Raw genomic sequence first — 24834 nt, forward strand, 5'->3', positions numbered from 1 at the left:
ATCAAGAATGGCCATTTGGTTGAAGTACTGGAGGGATGATTCCAGCATTTGCAAAGAGATGGGGAGAAATTTTGGGAGTGAGGCAAACTATGAAAAAAGAAATCTACATTGTCTTTGTACTACATTAGTCTTGTGAGCTCAGTTGAGACCTGGGGGTGGGGGGAGGGGGGAGGAAATTGGGTATAGTTAGCGTCCCTACCCCGTAAATTCAGTAATGGTGCCCCAAGAAGAAGGTGGGGCGCTACTGGAAGTGGGGCACTACTTCTCAATGTCGCGGCGTGGCGTGGCGCAGCAGCACGTAGCACCGCATCATTGCAGGCCTCCTCCTCTGATTAAAGGCGAGTGGCCTAGTGCTGCATGTACCGAGGCCCTGCCGGACCACCAGGGAGCGGGGTGCTGTGGAAACAGCCCGGCACACGATCGCAGCCAGCACCCCGCATACAAATGTGAAAGGGGGCAGCTGCTGGCAGTCGGCCAAAATAAAAATGGCCGCTCAACACCCGCCCTTTAAATTGCGCTACCACCCGCTAACGCTGCTGCAAAACCGCCGCTGATCCTGTCGCACATATCACCCGGCGATAGGTCAGGGGGCGCAAGGGAAGCTTGCGGCTGGGGCGCAAACAGGGCACTGCGCACGGTGATGACGTCATCATCGCCAGCGGAGCGGGGTGCTACCGGCTACTGTCGCCGCTAACCTCATGCTGAATTTCGCAGGAGGCGTTAGCGGCGCTGCGCCCGGGCGCTATGGTATGGGCGCTAATGAGAGGCGCAAAGCAGCCCAATTTCTAGCCCTTTTAGTTGTATAAAAAGTTGGGACTATAGCATTTGGTATCATAAACCGTTGACTAACAGATCTTCCTGTGTCATGCAATACTTTCGGGCACTCAGTGATCAACTCCATTCTCCAATTTCTCTGTTCAGGTGTGGTTACTCTTCACACCACTGGTATCAATCCGATTCCTCCAAATGGATTAACTTGTCTCATGCCATTACTATAAGTGCCACCATGACTTAGAAACACTAAACACTCAGTATTGCTCCATTCATAAGGGCAGGACTATATTATCCTAGTCAGTGTTACTGTGGTTTCCTGTAAAACTTGGAGAACCACTGCAGCAAACCAGGCTGCCCATTATGTGCAATTTGCATTGCCTCAAGGCACACCCTTTGATCTACTTACCACTGTGAGTCTACTGGAATAAAGTGAAGGTAGGATTCACACTGGTAAGTGGAGGGGGGAAAGCTTTGCTATGTATGTTATAATGTCATGACATGCTTCAGATTCTGGCATATGATGCCAAGTCTAATTGTCATACCAGGACAATGCTGCTGAAATATCTGAGGTGGGTTTCACTAGAGGTGATTTGTGTGTGTGGATACACTGCAAATTAGGTGCTAGATATGTACTGATATCAGCATCAGTTTGGTGCCCAATTTGTAATGTTGCAACAGCACTACCTCACTCCAGTACTTCAGGTCCAAAGGAACAATTGATTTCTTAATTATTTTACCCCTTTTTTTGTGTTTCTGCTTGATATTTTTCCCGTTCCTTTTTTGTGTGATGTGATACAACATTTTTAAGAAAACGGCAGCGGCATCTCCAGATGTTAGAAAGTGGAACTCGGCAGAAGGAAAAAATGTTGCCAAGAGTCTAGCTCAAAAAACATTGGAAGAAACAGCTTCTCAAATGGAAGGTAAAATAACTACAAAGCTTTTACTGTTACTGTACTTATCCTATTGATGCTAACCCTGACATTTATACGTTGCATTAATTTGATGTAACTCGTAAAGTTCTTTTTATGATCGAAAGCAGTCTAATCTACATGATATAATTGGTTTGAAAACCTGTCAGCCTTCCTTTCCTGGTGCTGATATTACTGTCCCATGTTGTGACTTTTACAATGCTAGAAATGTAATTCTATTGAATTCTTGTACATATCTGATCAGAGGCAAGCTAAACGGATAGTGTGCAAATATGCAGGTTGGTTAACACTAGGGGTATTTATGCAGTCCTTTCTCCCAAATGGATGGCATTAGAATCCATGACAGAATAAAATTGGGTCGGAGCGATCATAATATGATCGAATTCTTCATTAAGATGGAGAATGAAGTAGTTGACTCAGAGACTAGGGTCCTCAATTTAAATAAAGGAAACTACGATGGTCTGAGGAGCGAGTTGGGTAGGATTGATTGGGGAATGGCACTCAAAGGGTTGACGGTGGATAGGCAATGGCAAACATTCAAAGACCGAATGGATGAGCTACAGAATTTGTTCATCCCAGTTTGGCATAAAAATAAAACAAAAAAGGTGACTCAACCGTGGCTAACAAGGGAAATTAGGGATAGCATAAGATCCAAGGAGACGACATATAAATTGGCCAGAGAAAGCAATAATCCTGAGGATTGGGAGCAGTTTAGGATTCAACAAAGGAGGACAAAGGGATTAATTAAGAAAGGGAAAATAGAATATGAGAGTAAGCTAGCACGGAACATAAAAACTGACTGTAAAAACTTTTATAGATATGTGAAGAGAAAAAGATTGGTGAAGTCAAGCGTAGGTCCCTTGCAGTCAGAATCAGGGGAATTTATAATGGGAAACAAAGAAATGGCAGACCAACTAAATTCATACTTTGGTTCTGTCTTCACAAAGGAGGACACAAATGACCTCCCAGAGATGCCGGGGAACATAGGGCCTGATGAAAGGGTGGAACTGAAAGAAATCAGTATTTGTAGGGAAATGGTGTTAGGAAAATTGATGGGACTGAAGACCGATAAATCCCCAGGGCCTGATAATCTACATCGCAGGGTACCTAAGGAAGTGGCCCTAGAAATAGTAGATGCAAGAGGGTTTGAGTACAGGAACAAGGATGTCTTGCTGGTCATCTTCCAGAACTCGAAAGACTCTGGAACAGTACCCATGGATTGGAGGGTAGCTAATGTTACCCCACTATTCAAAAAAGGTGGTAGAGAAAAAGCGGGGAATTATAGACCGGTAAGCCTGACATCGATAGTGGGGAAAATGCTAGAATCTATTATAAAAGATGTAATAGCAGAGCACTTGGTAAGCAGTGACAGGATCGGACAAAGTCAACATGGATTTACAAAAGGTAAATCATGCTTGACTAACCTACTGGAATTTTTTGAGGATGTAACTGGTAAAATAGATAAGGGAGAACCAGTGGATGTGGTGTATTTGGACTTTCAGAAGGCTTTCGATAAGGTCCCACATAAGAGATTAGCATGCAAAATTAAGGCACATGGGATTGGGGGCAAGGTATTGACTTGGATAGAGAACTGGTTGGCGGACAGAAAGCAAAGAGTTGGAATAAACGGGTCGTTTTCCGAGTGGCAGGCAGTGACTAGTGGGGTACCGCAAGGATCGGTCCTAGGACCCCAGCTGTTCACAATATATATTAATGATCTGGACGAGGGAATTGGATGTAATATCTCCAAATTTGCAGACGACACAAAGCTGGGTGGGAGGGTAAGCTGTGAGGAGGATGTTGTGAAACTCCAGTACGATTTGGACAGATTGGGTGATTGGGCAGAAACATGGCAAATGCACTATAATGTGGATAAATGTGAGGTTATCCACTTTGGTGGCAAAAACAGGAAGGCAGATTCTTATTTGAATGGCAATAGATTGGGAGAAGGGGAAGTGCAAAGAGACCTGGGTGTTCTTGTGCACCAGTCGCTGAAGGTAAGCATGCAGGTGCAGCAGGCGGTTAAGAAGGCAAATGGTATGTTGGCCTTCGTAGCAAGAGGGTTTGAGTACAGGAACAAGGATGTCTTGCTACAGTTGTACAGGGCCTTGGTGAGACCGCACCTTGAGTATTGTGTGCAGTTTTGGTCGCCTTACCTGAGGAAGGACGTTCTTGCCATGGAAGGAGTGTAGTGAAGATTCACCAGGCTGATACCTGGGATGGCAGGAATGACGTATGAGGAGTGATTGTGTCGATTGGGCTTATACTCACTGGAGTTTACAAGATTGAGGGGATCTCATCGAAACCTATAAAATTCTGTCAGGCCTGGACAGACTAGATGGAGGAAGGATGTTTATGATGGCCGGGGAGTCCAGACCAGGGGTCATAGTCTAAGGATAAGGGGTAAGCCATTTAGGACTGAAATGAGGAGGAATTTCTTCACCCAGAGAGTGGTGAACCTGTGGAATTCTCTGCCACAGAGGGCGGTGGAGGCCAGTTCATTAAATATATTCAAAAAAGAGTTGGATATATTTCTTAAGGCTAAAGGGATCAAGGGATATGGGGATAAGGCAGGGACAGGGTACTGAATTTGGATGATCAGCCATGATCTCATTGAATGGCGGAGCAGGCTCGAAGGGCCGAATGGCCTACTCCTGCTCCTATCTTCTATGTTTCTATGTTTACATGGTTTGTATAATTAGCAAGCCCGATGCACTGAAGGATCTTTTTTCATTCTGTCCTTGTGTGTGTTCTCCTGTTACAAGTTGTTAGCCTGTTTATTTATTTCATTAATAGTAACACCAAAGGGGGACCATGTGATAATCCAAAGTGGCAAAGCCTCTAATGTGCTCACTCGAAAGCAATGGAATGAATTCCCCCCAGATACAGTGTTAAATATACTTGAAAATGCGCAACTGACATCCAACATGGCTGTTGAGGACGTCGGCAGCGGTAACTTTTATTCTCTCTGTCTTGAACATTTTGTAAAGTGATTTATTTTTTTGAAGGCAAGCTCTGATTTATGTAGTGATGCTGACATGTTGATATTTATTAGGTAATCGTGTGACAATTTATCCGAAAAATAATCCTCGAAAACAGTGGAGCCAAGGCCCTCCTGAAGCAGTACTGAATTTCCTAAAGAACGTTAACTCAAGCTTGGCTTTTAAGACCTACACAATAGATAAAGGAGGTAAGAATTTGGTTTCAAAATTTATAATTAAAAAAATTCTTTTCAGTGAACTTTTCTAACTGCTTTGATCGGTCCTCTGGTAAGATTATTGTTACCATAAATGCATTTATAAATACATTTATGTTAGTATCTTTGCAGTTTCTGTAATTGTTCTGCTTTCTCAGTGGTCAATAAATCCTTACTAAATCTGATTGATTATTGTAACTCCATATGCCACTATCTGCATTCCTCCAAAAAGCAGCCACCATGATAGTTCCCTATCCACCTGGCCATATATTTCTGAAAATCGGACTAATAAACTTAATCTTAAAAACAAATTTACAATATTACCCCTTCACCCATCGCATCTTGCAATTGCTCCAACAACCTTTCTCATTCATCCCCACCCCCATCACACGTGTTCTGATACCCTGCTGGGGTACCTTGCCTTGATTCCAGTACACTTGCTCCACAAGAAGACAACACCAGATGTGGCCACACACCAATACTCTTTGGTCTACCCTGCAGGGTCCTGATGTGAGAAATAGGGGCAGATGTGCAGCAGTTTAATGATAGCATTACATTATTCTGCTGCACATATACACCTTGGGGGGAGTGCTCCCCCCAGGCTCCTCAAGCGGTCCTTGGGTCTCCCCAGCCCTGGCCTTACCTCTTCCTCTTGCCGCTGTCATTGGCTGTCAAATCCCTTGCTAACTTTCTGTTGAGAACCATTCCCTTGGGTCCCTGGTGTCCCGACCTGATGTAGACACTTTCAGGTATGAGGTCTTTGACAGATGCGAAACGGCGGATGATATTGAGGCCCTGGATAAGGTTCAGAGGACGACTGCTTGATTGACACCTAGTTCAGGGACCCTCAATTACCAGGATAGGCTTAGAGAGCTGGGGCATTTTACGGACTTCAAGGAGATTTGATTGAAGTCTTTAAAATAATGAAAGGATTAAACTTGGCTCATGTGGATGGGCGATTCGAGCCAGATAGGGGGCACAAGTTTAAGTTATGTAAACATAGAACTAGGTTAGATGTTAGGAGGTACTTCTTTTTGCAATAATCAACCTCCAGAGCAAGTTCCCGGCAGGTGCAGTGAGTGCAGATTAACTGCAAGTATTCAAAAGGGAAGTGGATGTGTTTTTGAGTGTGGCCAGCATAGCTGCATATAGAAGGTAGGTCGGTATTAGAGGACACATCTCCCAGTCACGCTGGACTCCGGGAACTTGTTTGACCAACTTTGGGGGGACGGAGAGGAATTTCCCAGAGTTTTCTTCCTACATTAGCCTAAGGGGTGGGGTATTGCGAATGGTGTGTAGAAGCTATACCACGACAGTATAGGACAGGAATGATGGTCTTTTCACTCCTTTATTTTCACGTGTTTTTAATTAATGCGTGCTAAATGCAAGAGTTTAAAAATATATATAGATAGGTTTATGCTGCTTTGTGTTATCCGAGTCAGAAATTAGACTTGCATGGTATTCAAGTTCTCTTCTTTCTTTTAAAAAAAAAAGCCCGTATAATGTAGCACCTTAAATGATGGTATAAAATGCAATCTAGTAAATATTTAAATATTGCAATAATCCAAGTAGTTTGGTACAGTTATGACCATTATTCTGAGACCAATGGCGTGTACTGCATATGTGAAAAATATAGCAGCTTGTACATCACTGCAAAGTAAACATTTTATAGTGCTATAATGTGTGAGGTCACAATGACCTGGAATTTGCGGTTGTAATGACAGCGAAATTGTCAGTGTTCGCCGTCATTACTGTGTAAAACTGACAGCAACTTCTGGAGTCTGCACGTGCGCATTTAAACATGGGAATTCTGAAGTTGCTGTCAGTGATACCCTGCACAGGGTGCACTGTTGCAGGCCTTGCAGATGGAAATCTTAGAAATTGAAGTGACGCGAACTTCAGCTTTTTAACGCTCTATTCATGCTGTAAAAATCCCTTAAAAAAGTTAAGCCTTGTTGAATGAATTATAACTTTTTTTAACAGCATACTAAGTCATAGGCCAGAATTTTACCAGTGCGGAGAGGACGGGATCGGAGGAGGGTCAGCTGTGAAATTTGAAATGATTGACAGCGGGTAAGGACCCCGCTGTCAACCCGCCTTGTCTCAGGTGCCGGGTCTGTCAGCGCTGAACAGGCCCGACACCAAGCGGCGGGGGAGTCAATTTAGATCATTAGCTAGATTGTTAAGAGGCAATTAAGTATTATTTTAAGCTTACCTTTAGATTTTTAGAGTTCGCCAACGGCTTCCCCGCTGCTCGCGGACCACGTCGGGTAAGGAGGGTCGGGTGTTGTGTCAGCATCGGATGAGTTACTAACTTGACAGCTTCAAATGGTCTATAAAAGCTCCCATTTCATAGGTGTCACTTTCCAAGCTCGGAGGTTGTTATTTACTGCATTTGGAAGACAGATTGAGCTTTATGCAGGTTGCAAGTGTTTGGAGCAAACTCTCTATCCAGTGTCACCTCATTGGAACAACCTCTCTCACCATTGACAGATTGCTTCTGTCATCTCAACTTCAGCTGCCATCTATTACAGCAGCATCGGTGCCCTTGAAAAAATCTCACCTTGGTCCTCAGAATCCCACCACGATCAGCCCCAACACCAGCATCACCGGGCACACCAGGCGCAACAACAACAACAACAACACCAGCCTTCTCTGCAATCCCCTGATGCTGCACAGGACGAAGAGGGCATCAGCACCCGACCACATTGCTGCCCAGGACGCCAGGGATGGCCTCACCATGACCAGATTTACCTCACTTGACGCTGCATACACTGGCTGCCACACGATACGCCAGGTTGGCACCACCCCAGACCAACACCATAAAGCACCCCTACAATGCCCAAGCCATTCCTTTCACTCACACTATTGAGGGGGGCGGGGGTACCGTTACGCCTCACCATTCACTGCAACTCACTAAGCCACTTCCAAAGGTGCACATAAATCTGTCCAAGAACACAAAGTGTTGAAAATAAAGATTTCAATGTTTGACAGCACATTAACAGAAACCTCACATGATCATTGGCTAAAACACCCAAGTGCCTACCCTTGTGTGTTGCTAGTTGGTATGATTGGACTAGGATAATGGTCAGTGTGAGGGGTGGCTAGTGAGATGGGGAAGTGATAATATAGATAGAGAGGGATGGGTGGAGGTGCAAGGTAAGGTGGTGTGAGTAAGGATGTGCAGGAGTAGGGTAGGGAAGGCAGAGTGATGGGGATGTGATGGGTGGCACAGCAGGATGAGGTTGAGTGTGGCTTTACAGTAACGTTTTGTGATCTACTGAGATCATTGAAAGGTTTGCGCCACTGTAGCCTGGTCCTCCTGACGAAATCCCTGCTTGTGTCCTCCTGTGCAATGTGCAACCGGGCTGCATTGGTGTCCTGGGGAAGTCTCTTCCACCCATTGGAAGGGAAGAGAACCTTCCAGCATGCTGTGACTCCCTCCATAAGCATATGGAGGCATTCATGGAAGAGCCTTGGTGCAGCCGTGCACCTCTGTGCAGTGTTTGCAGCACCTCAATGCTGTAGGACACTGACAGCACAAATGTCAAAGTAAATTTGCGCATGGTCCCTTTAAGGAAACCGGCTGATAACGCATCATCAAATGACGTCATCAGACCCGCTTCCTTTTAATTGGCTGGGAACCTCGCTGGGCGGGCTTAACAAGCCCAATCAGGGCAAAATCACTTCAACAGAGCGGGATGGAGCAGGCAGCGGGCTGGGACCGCGCTACCGACTCCGGCCGCCTTGGTAGGCAAAATAACAGCCACAATTACTGCTGAATAATATCTCTGGCCCTGAAAAGCTAATTTTATATTTGTAGAATGTCAAATTTCTCCATTATGATAAAAATTCCTAGATTTTTAAAAATAATAAAAATAATTCTTTTTGAAGTTTGTTTATGATATTTCAGCTTCTACCTTAATCCCATGTGTATGTCTCAATCTTTATTTTGCTCTCTGTAAAATGATTAAAAAGTGAAGGATAATCAATGCTTTTTACTTCCTGGTTTACTGTCTTGTGATTGGCTGCTTAACCTGCTTGATTACATCACTGTTGCTGGACGCTGGAGATCCCCTATAGATGACCCCAGAATGAAATTAATGTCGGGAATGGTGAAATCCATGCCACAGAGATCATTAGATCTTTGTGGGCAGCTTTCTTCGAGGTCAGCGGCGAGCACCGTCACACTGCCGCTGGCCACAAAATCCGGGACCATTATTAGAGAAGGATAAAGCACATAGATGGATCCATTTATGTGCTTTCTCCACCAGGTGGAGCAAGCAGCTTTTATTGACAATACATTTTCAACATATCATCTATCTATATAATTATAATAACCTGCAATATATCCACAGAGCTCAGAATATCTTGTATGGTTCATGTTTAAGATTCATTGAAAAGCAACAAATAGAGAAAGCCGTATTTCAAATCCTTTTCACAGGAAAAAAGAACCACCATGTTGCTGAAAGAAAATTAAAATTCCTGATATCATGTTGAGTCCCGGCCATTATAAATCCCTAAAAATAACATTTATAACAAAATAAATAGAAAACCATTCGGGGGAAAAAAAGTAATAAAACCTATCTATCCCCTTTGTGAATGCCTTCAACCATTTTCTTTTGTGCAGGCTGCCTCGCTCGCAGGGCTTCAGGCATGCCATCTCCTCTGCTCCTATCACAAGCTTGGATCCTTACCTGGGCCTTGTATCATCATGTTTTTTGTGCTTCCAGAGATATACAGCCTGAGAGCTTTGCGCCACTCGGTGCTGCTTATTTGCTTGTCAGTAGAACAAGCATGTTTGTTTGTGATCACCCGCCACCTGCCTGTTTTTGTCTGTGCATATGCAACCTCATAGCTCAGTGCTGCTCTTTTGTTCCCCTCCGTGACGGTCACAATCTTTTCCAGGCCTCCGCACCTGCTCACTGCTGGCCAAGTGGCACCTCTGCTGACGACTCCCAAATCCGCAACTTGCCACTCGAGGGAAAAAAGACAAAGCAAATTCAAAACGTTTAAAAAGAAAAAGGAAGAACGGCATAGAGAATAAAACACGCAGAAATTGTTACAGACTGATGAAAACATAGAGCGGTTCACATACAGGAGAGAGAAGATGATAGAAGAATAGCAGAAGGAAGCAGATAGAAAGAGTGAGAAAAACTCGAATAGAGACAACAGCAAGAGAAAGGGCCTCAGATTTTCACCATATAAGGGATACGGAGCTCGGGCGGGAAAGTGGAGTTGCGGTGGATGATCGGCCATGATCTTATTGAATGGCGGAGCAGGCTCGAGGGGCTGTCTGGCCGACTCCTGCTCTTACTTTTTATGTTCTTAATAATGATTTTGATGAAAAAATAGAGAGTTGTATATCCAAGTTTGCAAATTACAATAAGTTAGGAGACACAGTACGTTGTGTGGACGGGACATAGACCGACTAAGTGAGTGGGAAAATGTGATGTCATCCACTTTGGATCTGATCTTAATGGTGGGAGACTGTGAGCAGCCGAGGAGCAAGGGGATTTAGGTGTCCATGTACCCAAAACACTCAAAGCTAGTGTGGAGGTACAAAAAGTAATCCGAAAGGCTAATAGAATGTTAGCCTTTATCTCAAGGGGTTGGAATACCAAAGTGAGGAAGTGATCATTCAGTTGTACAGAGCCTTGGTCAGACCACATCTGGAGCACTGCGTTCAGCACCGAATCTCAGGAAAGATATATTAGCCTCGAAGGGAATACAGCGCAGATTCACCAGAATGATACCATGGCTTAGAGGATTAAATTATGAGGATAGGTTGCATAAACTTGGCTTGTATTCCCTTGAGATTAGAAGATTGAGGGATAGGTTGCATAAACTTGGCTTGTATTCCCTTGAGATTAGAAGATTGAGGGATGATCTAATTAAGCTGTTTAAAATGATTAAGGGATTCGATAGGATAGATACAGAGAAACTCTTTCCTCTGGTGGTAGAATCCAGAACAAGGGGGCATAACCTTAAAATTAGAGCTAGGCCGTTCAGGGGTGATATCAGGAAGCATTTCTTCACACAAAGGGAAGTGGAAATCTGGAACTCCCCAAAAAAGCTGTGGATGCCGAGTCAATTGAAATTTTCAAGACTAAGATTGATTATATTTTTGTTATACAAGAGTATCAAGGGAAATAGAACAAAGGCATATAATTCGAGTTAAGGTAGCGATCAGCCATGACCTAATTGAATGGCGGAACAGGCTTGAGGGGCTGAATGGCCGCCTCCTATTCTTGTGTTTCCTATACAGAAAGAGACAGAAGGAGATGAGGAGTTGGGCAAACATAGACAACGAAATGAATAACATCTTGGAGCGTGGGATTCAACAGACCATTAGAGGGGTGGAAAGATGCATGTAATCTTTCTTTTCATCTGTAAGCAATATGAGGAGATGAACTAGTTGTATTAAAAATTAATTGGCCTATTTTTCGGTGGGTGTTCTTCATATGCCAGTTGTAAATTATTCATGTTGACAGACGCATCTGTTTTCAGGCCTAATATTATTTGACTGTATATTTTCAGTCACTATCCTCTATGAGGATGTGGTACAGAGTTCCAAAGATCACTAGTATGCAATGGTAATTTTTGTTTAATGTTCTGGCCAGCTAAAACTCTTCCACTAGAGCAGAAATGAAGGTGGATTGATTCAATGTATTCTTTAATGTTGGATCTAATGCATATTATTCAAGAAGCAATATTTCATTTCGTCACTGTAGCAGTTACGTTCCTTGAAGGTAACATTCTATACATTATACACAATGGGCCGGATTTTGCGACTCCTACGGGTGCATACGCGTCCAAAGGGGCCGCGCAAGTGCCGGGTTTAGGCACGCGAAGCGCATGCGCTGAAAACTGGCACTTGTAATCTGTCAAGAACTCTCTTGACAGATCATCCGCCCGCCCAAGATAAATGCCTCTGCGGGTGGAGAGTTACGCTTTTTGCACAACTTCCGCCCGCTGAATGACTGCTTTTACCAGCTTAAGGCCTAGAAATTAGGTTTGCCTCCGCCAGGGCTTTTGCGCCCGAAATTTTGCGCCCGCGATAATTGCCGCTGCGCCCGCCAAAAATTCAGCTGCCCCGCGCCCAGACGGCTGCGGGCGCTAATGGAGGGTTTCAGCGCCTCGCTATGGGCGCTGAATGCAGGTTTGCAGCGCTAATCCCCCGCTGCGGCACCCGATGCGGTGCGGCAGGCTGGGGTACTGCAGGCCTCCTCCTTCTGTTAAGGAGGAGCTGCCTGCAGCCGACCGCTGACCGGTCGATTCGCCCGACAAATGAGCCCGGCACCTCGGAGAAGTGCCGGGCTCGCGGGCCACACACATCAGTGCCGCGGGGGGGTGGTGGAGGAGTCCGGGGAGGGAGGTGCGGGCAGGCGGCCGCCGGGAAAGCGGCCGGCCGCCGCTCCACCTTAATGCGCCGGTGCTACGTGCTGCAACATCCCGTTGAACAATCGTTGGTTGCGGCTGCCACGGGCGAGGCGGCCGCAACTGAATTTGGGCGTCCGGCCGCATTACCACGGCAACCGGGACGCTGCGCACACCGATGACGTCATCGGTGCCGGCGCAGCGCTACCGGCGAACGCCGATGGTAGGGCCCAACGCAATTTCGATCGCGGCTATAATTCCGGCGCAAGGCCCTCTAACGCCTCTAATTGGGCGCTAACCCCACCGAATTTCTAGGCCTAAGAGTTTTAAAAAATAGAATAATGAAATTTGATAACTCAATTGTAAATTAAAAATACTCTTCAAAAAGGTAAATTTATTTTTAGCCCCCTAAAAACCTTTAATTTTTGTTTAAAATATTTAATTAAATGACATTTTAATTCATTTTAAATATGTAATTAAAAAAAATTAATGTGTTGGTGTATTTTTTAGGTGATCCCCAGTCATACTTTTGACAGTTCTGTATGTACAGAACTATCAAAAGTATGAATGGGGATTCCCTTCTTCCATTGGTTAGGCCAGCCCACGTGATCCCAGGAGCGCCTACGAGCCGCTTGCGCCCCTGGGATAGGTGGGGCTCTGCCCACGCATACCCGGAGAGGCCCAGGAGTGCAAGCCGCCATTCTTCCCGGGCCACCAGGTAAATTCGTAGACATTTTGCTGGTCTGGGGCGTCCGCCTGTGGGAAGCCTCCGATTGCAAATGTTGGCCCATTATGAACTTGTCAACATATTCCAGCAAAACAATTTCTTTCCACAGCAAAGCCATCAATAAACACTTTATTTATTCAGTATGGCTCTGTGGTATTTTTTTTAAAATTAAAGCGAGGTTAAGACGCACTGGGGCAGAGTGTAGGAGCTTTACTCAGCATCTAATCTATGCTGTACCTAAGCCAGATGTGCTTGTTGCTGACACTTTTCTAAAATTGTTCTGTTCCCCAACACTGGTATCAATCATTTTGATGAGCACAAAAATCTATCCAGGACATTTTTGGAAAAGAAACAAAAGCAACAATATGGGTAGAAAATAAATGGCAATGCTGGAAATATGAAACCAAAGCAAAATGCTGTAAATACGGGTTTACAGGTTTGGGTTTCGGGTGTGGGTGGAACTGCTTTACCAATGACTTTTCTATTTTGGCAATGCAACTTTAAGATCAGCGTTTACATGCAATTTTACAGAACTTGTGCTCTGGGTGCTGCTGCATGGTTGTGTGAATTGAACTATTGGGAGTTGTATTTACTATTTGATGAGGATTTTTTTTTTGGTGTTTTCCAGGAAACTGGAAAATAAAACCCCTCTGCTGGTTGTAAAATGAATCTTGTGTTCAGTTTACATCTGACTACAGTTTTTTTTGTGCATGATATGACCTACTGCATTTAACTTGTTAAAATATGGCAGCACAATGCATTAATTCAATTCAATTCAATTCAATTCAATTTTTTTGTCATATATGCAACAGACGTGTGTACTGCACAATGAAATGTTGATTTTTATGAGTCCTCCCAACATTGGAATTTAAAAGAGAGTACATCTGTGTTGTACATTGGAATGTACATGCCCCCCAAAAAATTGCAGTCCATATAACCAGTCGCAAGGTTTAAAAAAAAATGCACTGCTCTATTGCTCGCAGACACAATTGCTTTTTATGTCGGACATTTCTCCAGTTCCTTCAAATTTGTTGACACTACCTGCCTTTCCTGCCTCTCTGGGCAGCCTGTACCATATATTCCATGTAAAGCAGTTAAATCTAAATGGTCTATTATTTGCTCAGAGCTGAATATGTATGTGTCCCCTTATTGTAGTTTGTCATTATGTCAAATTTCTTATTGGGGCTCAATTTATGTATATCTATGTACCTCTTATGCGAGAATGAAGCTTTTTCTTCCAGTGGAAACATTCCCAATTTCTATAGCCTCTCCTTGTAGCTCAGAAGCCAAATCCAAGTTATCAATTTAGTTCTCTCTAACACTAGGATATCCTCACCATGTCCAGAACTGTACACAGTACTCCAGGTAGGACTGGAGCAGTGCTTTGCGCAAGTTATTTTCTCTTCCTGGATTCTTGTGCCCTATCTCTCAGGCTATGCAACCTCTGTGAATGATTTGGTTTGTAGGATGTGGCAATATTGTTAAGCACTTAAAAAATTAAAAAATTAAAAAAAATAAAAAACATTTTTTTTTAAAAAATGTACAAAACACAAAACTTGTCAAATGCTAGATCATAGTGCTATGTTCACAACATTTATATCAAACAATGGGTAATGAATAGGGTTATCATCCACTATCGGCAACGAGAAACAAAACTTTTTCTTAATTATTGTAATATGAAGGTCAAGGGCCAAAGGCCATAGTGCAGGATATCACTGTGACTGAAAAGAGTGTGATAAAAGATGAGGTTAATCAATAGGCAGTGGCTATATGATGTTCTACTTGAGTTTTAAAAGCCGGTAGATTATAGGTGGAAGGGAAGAATGAGGGAGATAAACATTCCATAATTTTGTGATCATATACAAAGAATGTAGAATCATAGGATCATAGAAGTTTATGGCACAAAAGGAGGCCATTCGGCCCATCGTGCCTGTGCCAGAGTAGAGTCGGAAACTGTGTGATAAGGCTTAACTTTAATACAGGGAAGAGGAGGAAAAGAGTGTATAATGGCACGATGTATTATTGCTGAGGAGAAATGAAAGGAAATTCCTGAGTAGAATCAATTTAAAATGGAGAAAGATAAGAAACATAGGGGGTGAAATTCGACTTTGGCGGTAGTCAATGGAGAAGAAAATCGGGCAGGGTATAAAACAGGCTGTTGATTCGCTATCACCCATTTTGCGCTACCATCAAAGACAAATTTCACCCCCATAGTGACAGGGAGGGGTTAGACGTGAGCCAAAGATTATTAGGCTGCAAGTTGGTTGTGCAAATTTGTAGTGGCAAATTAAATCATGTGTTTAGTTTCCCCGTTCTTGGTCTGTGTAGATAGCCATCTTCTGTTTATTAAATATTTGCAATAGCTTGGAAATTGATCTTCTGCTGTTACCGTTTAGTTTTGAAGCTATATAACTGACTGCCCTTTCCTTAACATCAGGAACCTATCTAATTGGCCCACTATCAGCTGCCATTGGAAAGGCTGATGACGTTGATGGTGAAATGGAAACAATTGAGTTGGATTCGGAGAGATTGGAACCCAGATCCGATGATGAAGACACGTAAGTTCAAAAGTTATTCGGACAAATAGCACATCAAACTTTTCGGCCATTTACACAGGCAGCACACTTAGAGGAGACTAGTGCTGGTGGAGGGGCAGGAGTAGGCCATACGGCCCCTCGAGCCTGCTCCGCCATTCAATAAGATCATGGCTGATCATCAACCTCAACTCCACTTTCCCGCCCGATCTCCATATCCCTTGATTCCCCTAGAGTCCAAAAATCTATCTATCTCAGCCTTGAATATACTCAAAGACTCAGCACCCACAGCCCTCTGGGGCAGAGAATTCCAAAGATTCACCACCCTTTGAGTGAAGAAATTTCTCCTCATCTCAGTCTTAAATGGCCTACCCCTTATCCTGAGACTATGCCCCCAAGTTCTAGACATTCTAGCCAGGGGAAACAACCTCTCAGCATCTACCCTGTCAATTCCCTTCAGAATCTAGTATGTTTCAATGAGATCACCCCTCATTCTTCTAAACCCCAGAGAGTATAGGCCCATTCTACATAATCTCTCATCATAGGACAGCCCTCTCATCCCAGGAATCAATCTAGTGAACCTTTGTTGCACCGCCTCCAAGGCAAGTATACCCTTCCTTAAATAAGGAGACCAAAACTGTGCACAGTACTCCAGGTGTGGTCTCACCAACGCCCTGTACAATTGTAGCAAGACTTCCTTACTCTTATACTCCAACCCCCTTGCAATAAAGGCCAACATACCATTTGCCTTCCTTATTGCTTGCTGTACCTGCATGTTAGCTTTCTGTGTTTCTTGCACGAGGACACCAAAATCTCTCTGAACACCAACATTTAATAGTTTCTCACCATTTAAAAAATATTCTGTTTTTCTATTCTACCTACCAAAGTGAATGACCTCACATTCCTCTCTATTATACCCCATCTGCCACCTTACTGCCCACTCACAGTCTATCTATATCCCTTTACAGACTCTTTGCTTTCTCCTCACAGTTTACTGTCCCACCTAGCTTTGTATCGTCAGCAAACTTGGATACATTACACTTGGTCCCTTCATCTAGATCATTAATATAGATTGTAAACAGCTGAGACCCCAACACTGATCCTTGCAGCACCCCACTAGTTACAGCCTGCCAACCTGAAAAAGACCCATTTATTCCTACTCTCTGTTTTCTGTCCATTAACCAATCCTCTATCCATGCTAGTATATTATGCACAACCTCATGAGTCCTTATCTTGTGTAACAACCTTTTAGGTGGCACCTTATCGAATGCCTTTTGGAAATCCAAATATACTACATTCACTGGTTCCCCTTTATCTACCCTGCTAGTTACACCCTCAAAAAACTCTAATAAATTTGTCAAGCACAATTTTCCTTTCATAAAACCATGTTGACTCTGCCTAATCATGTTATGATTTTCTAAGTGCCCTGATACCACTTCCTTAATGATGGATTCCAGCATTTTCCCGATGACTGATGTCAGGCTAACTGGCCTGTAGTTCCTTGTTTTCTCTCTCCCTCCTTTCTTGAATAGCGGGGTTCCATTTGCTACCTTCTAATCCGCTGGGACCGTTCTAGAATCTAGGGAATTTTGGAAGATCACAACCAATGCATCCACTATCCCTGCAGCCACCTCTTTTAGAGCCCTAGGATATAGGCCGTCAGGTTCAGGGGATTTGTTGGTATTTAGTCCCATTAGTTTCTCTGGTACTTTTTCTCTACTTATATTAATTACGTTAAGTTCCCCACCCTCATTAGACCCTTGGTGCCCCACCATTTTTGGTATGCTTTTTGTATCTTCTACTGTGAAGACAGATACAAAATATTTGTTCAACGTTTCTGCCATTTCCTTATTCCCCATAATAATTTCTCCTGTCTCAGCCTCTAAGGGACCAACGTTTACTTTTGCTATTCTCTTCCTTTTTGCATACTTGTAGAAGCTCTTACAATCTGTTTTTATATTTCTTGCTAGTTTTCTCTCATTCTATTTTTTCCCTTTTTATCAATTTTTTGGTCATCCTTTGCTGGTTTCTGAAACTCTCCCAATCCTCAGGCTTACTACTATTCTTCGCAACATTATAAGCTTCTTCTTTCAATCTAATGCTATCCACGGATGGATCACTTTTCCCGTGGAGTTTTTGCTTCTCAATGGAATGTATTTTTGTTGAGAATTATGAAATACTTCTTTAAATGCTAGCCACTACTTATCTACCACCATACCTTTTAATCTATTTTTCAAATCTACCTTATCCAACTCACCCCTCATACCTATATAATTGGCTTTATTTAAGTTTAAGACTCTAGTTTCGGACTTAGGCAAGTCACTCTCAAACTTAGCGTGAGATTCTATCGTATTATGATCACTCTGCCCCAGAGGCTCCTTTTCTGTGAGATTGCTAATTAACCCTGTCTCATTACACAGTGCAAGATTTAAAATAGCCTGTTCCCTGTTTGGTTCCATGATGTATTGTTCTAGGAAACTGTCCCGAATGCATTCCATGAACTCGTCCTGCAGACTACCTTTGTCAATTTGATTTATCCAGTCTATATGAAGATTAAAGTCCCCCATGATTATTGTTACAAGCTCCTATTATTTCTTGATTAATATTCTGTTGAACGGTATAACTACTGTGAGCGGGCCTATATACTACTCCCACCAGGGTTTTCTGCCTCTTGTTATTCCTTATCTCCACCCGTACTGATTCTATTTCCTTTTCTTCCGAGCCGAGATCCTTTCTCTCTACTGTCCTTATGTCATTGTTTATTATCATGGCTACCCCCCCCCCCCCCTTTTCCATTCTGCCTGTCTTTTTGAATATTTAGTTCCCAACTTTAGTCACCTTGCAACCACGTCTCTGTAATGGCTATTAGATCAAACCTATTTATCTCTATTTGTGCCACTAGTTTGTCTATCTTCTTACAAAGGTTTTGTGCATTCAGATAAAGAGCCTTTAATTTTAAATTTTTACTATTATTCCTTGCCTTGACCTTATTCTCTGCTGCACTGCTACCGTTAAACTCTCTGTCCCTTCCTATCACACTCTGCTTATTTTTACCCAAATCTCTACACTGCTCTATTGCCTTGACCTTTCTCCTTAGATTTCTAAATTTCCCCTCGCCTGACTCCCCCCCTTTTTTTAATTTAAAGCCCTTTTTTAGTTTAAAGCCCTATCTACAGCCCTAGTTATTCGATTCACCAGGACGCCCGTCCCAATGGAACAGCTCCCTCTTTCCCCAATGCTGGTGCCAGTGCCCCATGAATTGAAACCCCTTCTTCCCACACCACTCTTTGAGCCATGCATTTAACTCTCTGATCTGCTTGACCCTATGCCAATTTGCGCGTGGCTCAGGTAGTAATCCAGAGATTATTACCCTTGAGGTTCTGCTTATTAATCTAGCTCCTCAAACTCCCTCAGCAGAGCCTCATTTTTATTTCTAACTATGCCATTGGTTCCTACATGAACCATGACAACTGGATCCTCCCCCTCCCACTCCAAGTTCTTCTCCAGCCGGGAGAAGATGTCCTTAACCCTGGCACCGGGCAGGCAACAGAGCCTTCGGGACTCTCTTTTGCAGCTGCAGAGAACAGTATCTGTCTCCCCGACTATACTGTTCCCTACCACTACCACATTCCTTCCTTCTCCCCCTACTTGGATGGCCCCCTGTACCACAGTGCCGTGGTCTTCTTGCCCATCCTCCCTGCAGTCCTTTTCCTCATCCATACAGGTAGCAAGTACCTCGTACCTGTTGGACAAGGTCAAGGGCTGAGGCTCCTCTATCACTACATCCTGGGTCTCCATAACCTGTCTGACTCGCAGTCACACCCTCCTACCCTGACCACTGACAAACTCTAAAGTACTACTTAACCTAAAGAGTGTGACTGCCTCCAGGAAAAAGTGTCCAGGTAACTCTTCCCCCCCCCCCCCCCCCCCCTGATGCATCGCAATGTCTGCAGCTCGTACTCCAGCTCAACAACTCTGAGCCGAAGTTCCTCGAGCTGCAGACACTTACCGCAGATGTGGTTGCTCGGGATTGCGATGCTCTCCACGATCTCCCACATGCTGCAGTTATGACACACCACCTGCCCTGCCATCTCTAACCTTGTTTTATTTATTAACTAATTAGTCAAAGCTTTTATTCAATCAATATTTTAGTTTTATTGTTTGATTATTTTAGCTATGTTTGTTATTAATTTAATAAGTACTAGCAAGTTACAGTTTCTCAGCTCTTAATTTAACCCCTTCCCTAACTTAGAGAGCAAAAAAAAGTTGTAATACTCACCAACCAATCACCTACCTGCTCTCCTGTGACGTCACTCCTTGATTTCTTTTGTTGTTGTTGTTTTTGAATCAGAGCCCTGCCGCTGCTTTAATTCAGGTCTGCTCTCGGGCCGCTCTTTATCCTCTCGCCACTGCCGCTGCTTTAATTCAGGTCCGCTCTCGGGCCGCTCTTTATCCTCTCGCCACTGCCGCTGCTTTAATTCAGGTCCGCTCTCGGGCCGCTCTTTATCCTCTCACCGCTGCCGCTGCTTTAATTCAGGTCCGCTCTCGGGCCGCTCTTTATCCTCTCGCCACTGCCGCTGCTTTAATTCAGGTCCGCTCTCGGGCCGCTCTTTATCCTCTCAACACTGCCGCTGCTTTGTACCTCATGGCACAGCGGACAGAGGCACTTGCATCTCCTCACTGAAAAACGTTTGCTGCGTGAGAGGTTTGTTAGTGGGGGGCCTCTTATAATGTGGAGCAGGATACAGACCTATTTATGTTGTAGCACCAGAGTTCAAATTCAAGACTGAAAAAGATACTGACTGCCAACCCCCTCACCATAATGATTTTTAAAACAAATCAGCTGATGGTTTGATACAGAAATCTATCACTATACTTAAGAGACTCCAAACTAAGCTATTGAAAAATCAACATGGTGAGAGTTTCTGTTGGCTTGGTTTGAATACACACTCTAACCCCTGACCAACTTATTCTAGTCCAGAGATCTTAGATCACAAGATAATAACAGATGAGAAGGCCATTCGGCCCATCTTAATTCATCTATCCAGAACGACTCAAATGTCCTCCCAATCCAGGAATTGCAGCATCCAATTGTCCCAGTTGTTCTGTAATTTCTAAGCTGCCTCTCTCGATTCCACAGGTCCTTCTAGGTTGGCATCATTTGCAAATCTGACCAATTGCATTGAGTTTCTTAATCCATGCTGTTCATATAAATTAGAAACAGTCCCAATACCAAACAGTGGGCCACCCTACTTAATACTTCCCCTCCCCCATCCACCCGACATGATTCCACTAACATGTACCTGTTGTTTCCTATTTTTCAGCCAGTTTCATATCCATTCCCAAGTAGGTTGGAAAGACCCAAGGGCTAGGGACCTTGGAGCATGTGCATGGGTATTGTTGCAACTTGCCTAAGCCTGTGTACCTTAGTAACCTAGGACACTGTTAAGTTTCCCACTGCTTGATCAACCAGGATTACCCTACCCATGAAGGCATTGGCATGCAGGGTTATCTGGAGCTAACTGGGAAGTATCCCAGCTCCCATTGACGGGTCTATCTCTCCAGGTCTCATTATGATCCAGGCTGGAGTAAAATAGACATTGAGATGCCGCATTTTGTTGTTTTGCTGCTGTTGAAATGGTTGCTGAATGTCTATTTGTTTTAACTGTTACAGAGACTTTGAAGAAGCAGATGAGCCGGATTGGGTGGATGAATTGAAGAAGCTGCTGGAAAATAATCTTTAATGTACTATTCTAACTGAACAATTGAAATGCTGAAAATGAAGAATTTTTTCTTTTGACTGCTTTTAGTCATCAAATTTACATTGCTTGCCAGAAGCCTGGTTGAAATCCCTCAAGAAAACTCGGGGAAAAGAAGCAGAGATTTTCTTTTAAGTTCTCATCTACTGTTAACAAAAGTTGCTGTAATTTAAAAGAAATATATTTATATCCCTGCTGAATTTTAAAACAAATTGATGTGTGTGATTATACTGAAACTATACCCAATTTAGCAGCTGTGATATACCTTGAGCTCTATCCTATCTACATTGAACAACCTCTGAAAAACTGCAGTGGAAAGTTTAACAACTGACAAAGACAAAAGTTGACGATATAAAAACTCCACTCCTAACCTGCAATAATTCCTACTCGCCTATCAGCCCTTTCGTTTGCCCTCCCTCCATTGGCTTCTCATCTCTCAGTTTGTCCTCATCTACAAATCCCTCCAAGGACCTGCTCATCCCCCAGCCCTACATGCTTCTCTCACCTTCTGGTCTTCCGACTCGGGTCTACTCTTTATTTAGCACCCTTCCTTTGGTCTACTATAGGTGGCAGCGCCTTCAGACATCTTTGCTTCCACATCTGCATTCTCTGCCTCAACCCACTCATCTTGCTACAGCTCTCCTCAACTTCAAAAGCCTTCTTAAAATCTTTTGATTACCTCCGTATTCCTACTTAGGTCTGATCCCCAACTGTGTAGTGCCTTGGGACATTTTGCTACATGTTTAAGGTTTAAATTCAGCTCAGAAGATGGTCTCGCAATGATGAAAAATTACAGTTGGTGGATTAGAATGCTACTCTACACCTGGAACTGGGCATTTTTTCTCTGTGTAGACATGGGAAAATGACATTGCAGTTCTTGCTCTTTCTCAATATTTATGTTTTAAGCAGACTCTGTGTTCTACAACTTGAAACCTTCATCACTGTTGTGCCCAGGTTTAGTGATTAACTTATGGTCACAGTATATCAATCATTGGAGAATCCATGAATGTGTACCGTGCTTTCCCTATTGCATCCAGTTTGTTGGAAAATAATACATTATTGGAGGAATGCATACAGACTAAATTACTTTGACAGATTTATTTTACAAGTTCACTAAAATACTTAATCACCATTACAAACAATGGTGGATTCTGTCCCTAGGGGATTAACCTACCCCTTCTAGAATGTGTTTCTTAGAGTCTGATAAACAATAGGATTTTTGGATGAAATGGTTAGGTTTATCTTTTGGTAGACTTTCCAAATGCAATGTTTTTTGTGGTCATATAAATTCTAATTCACCCACAGAACTTACTTATCTTGAGCTCTGGCAAGAGATGCATCAGAGCTGTGATTATGCCACAGGACATCTTTCATATCACAACTATTTCCTTGACATAAACAGACAGACTGAGATTTCAACAGATCTCAACAACAACAACTTGTATTTATATAACGCCTTTAACATAGTAGAGCATCCCAAGGCATTTCACAGGAGTGTTATAAAACAAAATTTGACACCGAGCTACATAAGGAGATATTAGGGCAGATGACCAAAAGCTTGGTCAAAGAGGTAGGTTTTAAGGAGCGTCTTAAAGGAGGAAAGAGAGGTAGAGAAGTGGAGAGATTTAGAGAGCGAATTCCAGAGCTTAGAGCCTTGGCAGCTGGAGGCACGGCCACCAATGGTGGAGCAATAAAATCAGGGATGTTCAAGAGGCCAGAATTAGAGGAGCGCAGAGATCTTGGAGGGTTGTGGGGCTGGAGGAGATTACAGAGATAGTGCGGGCTAAAGCCATGGAGGGATTTGAAAACGAGGATGAGAATTTTAAAATCTCGCACCTTAGGGGTAATTTTAACTTTTATCGCCAGGTGAAAAAAAGGCAATCGTGAATCACACCCTGCTGAATTTTCCTTTAAATTGGCTTTCCCTGCATACTTCCTTCTGTGAAAGTGTAGGGCTCGTCAAAAGCCAATCTAATTTCTACTATCCAATGGCATAGCACATAACAGCTAATCTACAATAACAGCAAACCATCCTTGTTGAGAATAGACATGGAAAGAGATAAAATTAGAATGCAAATCACCAGTACCAGTGGTAGAGATTTAGAAAGGTTGCCTGGTTTCTTCTTTTGGAAAGAAGATAAATCCATCATTTAGCCATTTTTCCCCAGCTAGTGATACATTAAGTGACTACTCAGCCGTGTTAGCTGTTCAGTGGACTGTGTTGAAAATTTCTTGTGGGATTAAGTATAGGGTTACTTGCGGTTAGTGTAACTGGTGGTGCAGATTTCTTGCTACTTGTGTGTCAAATATTATTCTGATTTGTGAAGACTGTTTGACCGTAGGTATTTATTTCAATAGGCAGTTAGTCAATATGGGGGGGATGGGTCACCTCTAGAAGCCTGAAGAAATATAAGTGATAAAATCTATCACAAATTCTGTAAGAAGAATAGAAAGGAACTTGTCTAGTTACTTTTGATTAGACTCTTCTCCAGATTCCTGGTACTGTATTGAACTGTTTAATATCTTGCTCTTACTGCTTGTAATTTTTTGGATGTCCCGAAGACATAAATGCTAGTTTGTTATCCCTTTGCTTCCTGTAACTAATTCTGTTTGTGAATAAACCTGTTTATATAAAAAAAGGGTTTATGTTTTGTCTAAAAAAAATGGCTCTAAATTAGCCAATTAGAACCCCCCAAAACTCAAGACTGGCCTGGTGGCATCATGGACATAATCAGGCCAAAAAAAGAAGGGCTGCTGACAGGTGTGGACTCATTGGTCCCTAGAATTGTACACTGGACAGGTAAATGTGTAAAGGTTACTTCAGCAGTTTCATTGAAAATTCTTTTGAATAAAGTCTTCATTTATTCCCAAAATATTCTTTGGAAAAATGTTACTTAACCAAAATGGGCATTAAAATTTGCTGGTTTTATGGTGCCTCATTACATCCTCGTGCAGTAAAGGTGTAAAATGCCTTTTTTTTTTTTAGAAGTAGGTGCAGGAGTAGGCCATACGGCCCCTCGGGCCTGCTCCGCCATTCAATAGGATCATGACTGATCCGAACCTAGACTCACGTCCACTTTCCTGCCCTCTCCCCGTAACCCCTAATTCCCTTATCTGCTAGGAAACTGTCTATCTCCGTTTTAAATTTATTTAATGTTGCAGCTTCCACAGCCCTCTGGGGTAGCAAATTCCATAGATTTACTACCCTCTGAGTGAAGAAGTTTCTCCTCATCTCAGTTTTGAAAGGGCAGCCCCTTATTCTAAGATTATGCCCCCTAGTTCTAGTCTCACCCATCAGTGGAAACATCCTCACCGCATCCACCCGATCAATCCCCCTCACCATCTTATATGTTTCGATAAGATCGCCTCTCATTCTTCTGAACTCCAATGAGTAGAGGCCCAACCTACTCAACCTTTCCTCATACGTCAACCCCCTCATCTCCGGAATCAACCGAGTGAACCTTCTCTGAACCGCCTCAAGAGCAAGTATATCTTTTCTTAAATATGGAAACCAAAACTGCACGCAGTATTCCAG

At 43.2% G+C, this 24834-nt stretch overlaps 1 protein-coding gene across 1 annotated transcript in view; it reads left to right on the forward strand.

The window, feature by feature from the left end:
• The window catches only part of nek3 (NIMA related kinase 3), a 46071-nt gene extending 22133 nt beyond the window's left edge, over positions 1–23938 (forward strand). Inside the window, exons 12-16 of the mRNA XM_085999434.1 lie at positions 1583–1694; positions 4500–4655; positions 4759–4893; positions 15444–15564; positions 21215–23938. Of these exons, the coding sequence (XP_085855560.1) occupies positions 1583–1694; positions 4500–4655; positions 4759–4893; positions 15444–15564; positions 21215–21284 (594 nt within the window). The 3' untranslated portion in view covers positions 21285–23938. The remainder of the gene's footprint in view (positions 1–1582; positions 1695–4499; positions 4656–4758; positions 4894–15443; positions 15565–21214) is intronic.
• The last annotated feature ends 896 nt before the right edge of the window (positions 23939–24834 follow it).

The sequence above is a fragment of the Somniosus microcephalus genome, chromosome 10, assembly GCF_052327205.1.
Source record: "Somniosus microcephalus isolate GS21.2 chromosome 10, FLI_Smic_1.0, whole genome shotgun sequence".
Lineage (NCBI taxonomy): Eukaryota > Metazoa > Chordata > Chondrichthyes > Squaliformes > Somniosidae > Somniosus > Somniosus microcephalus.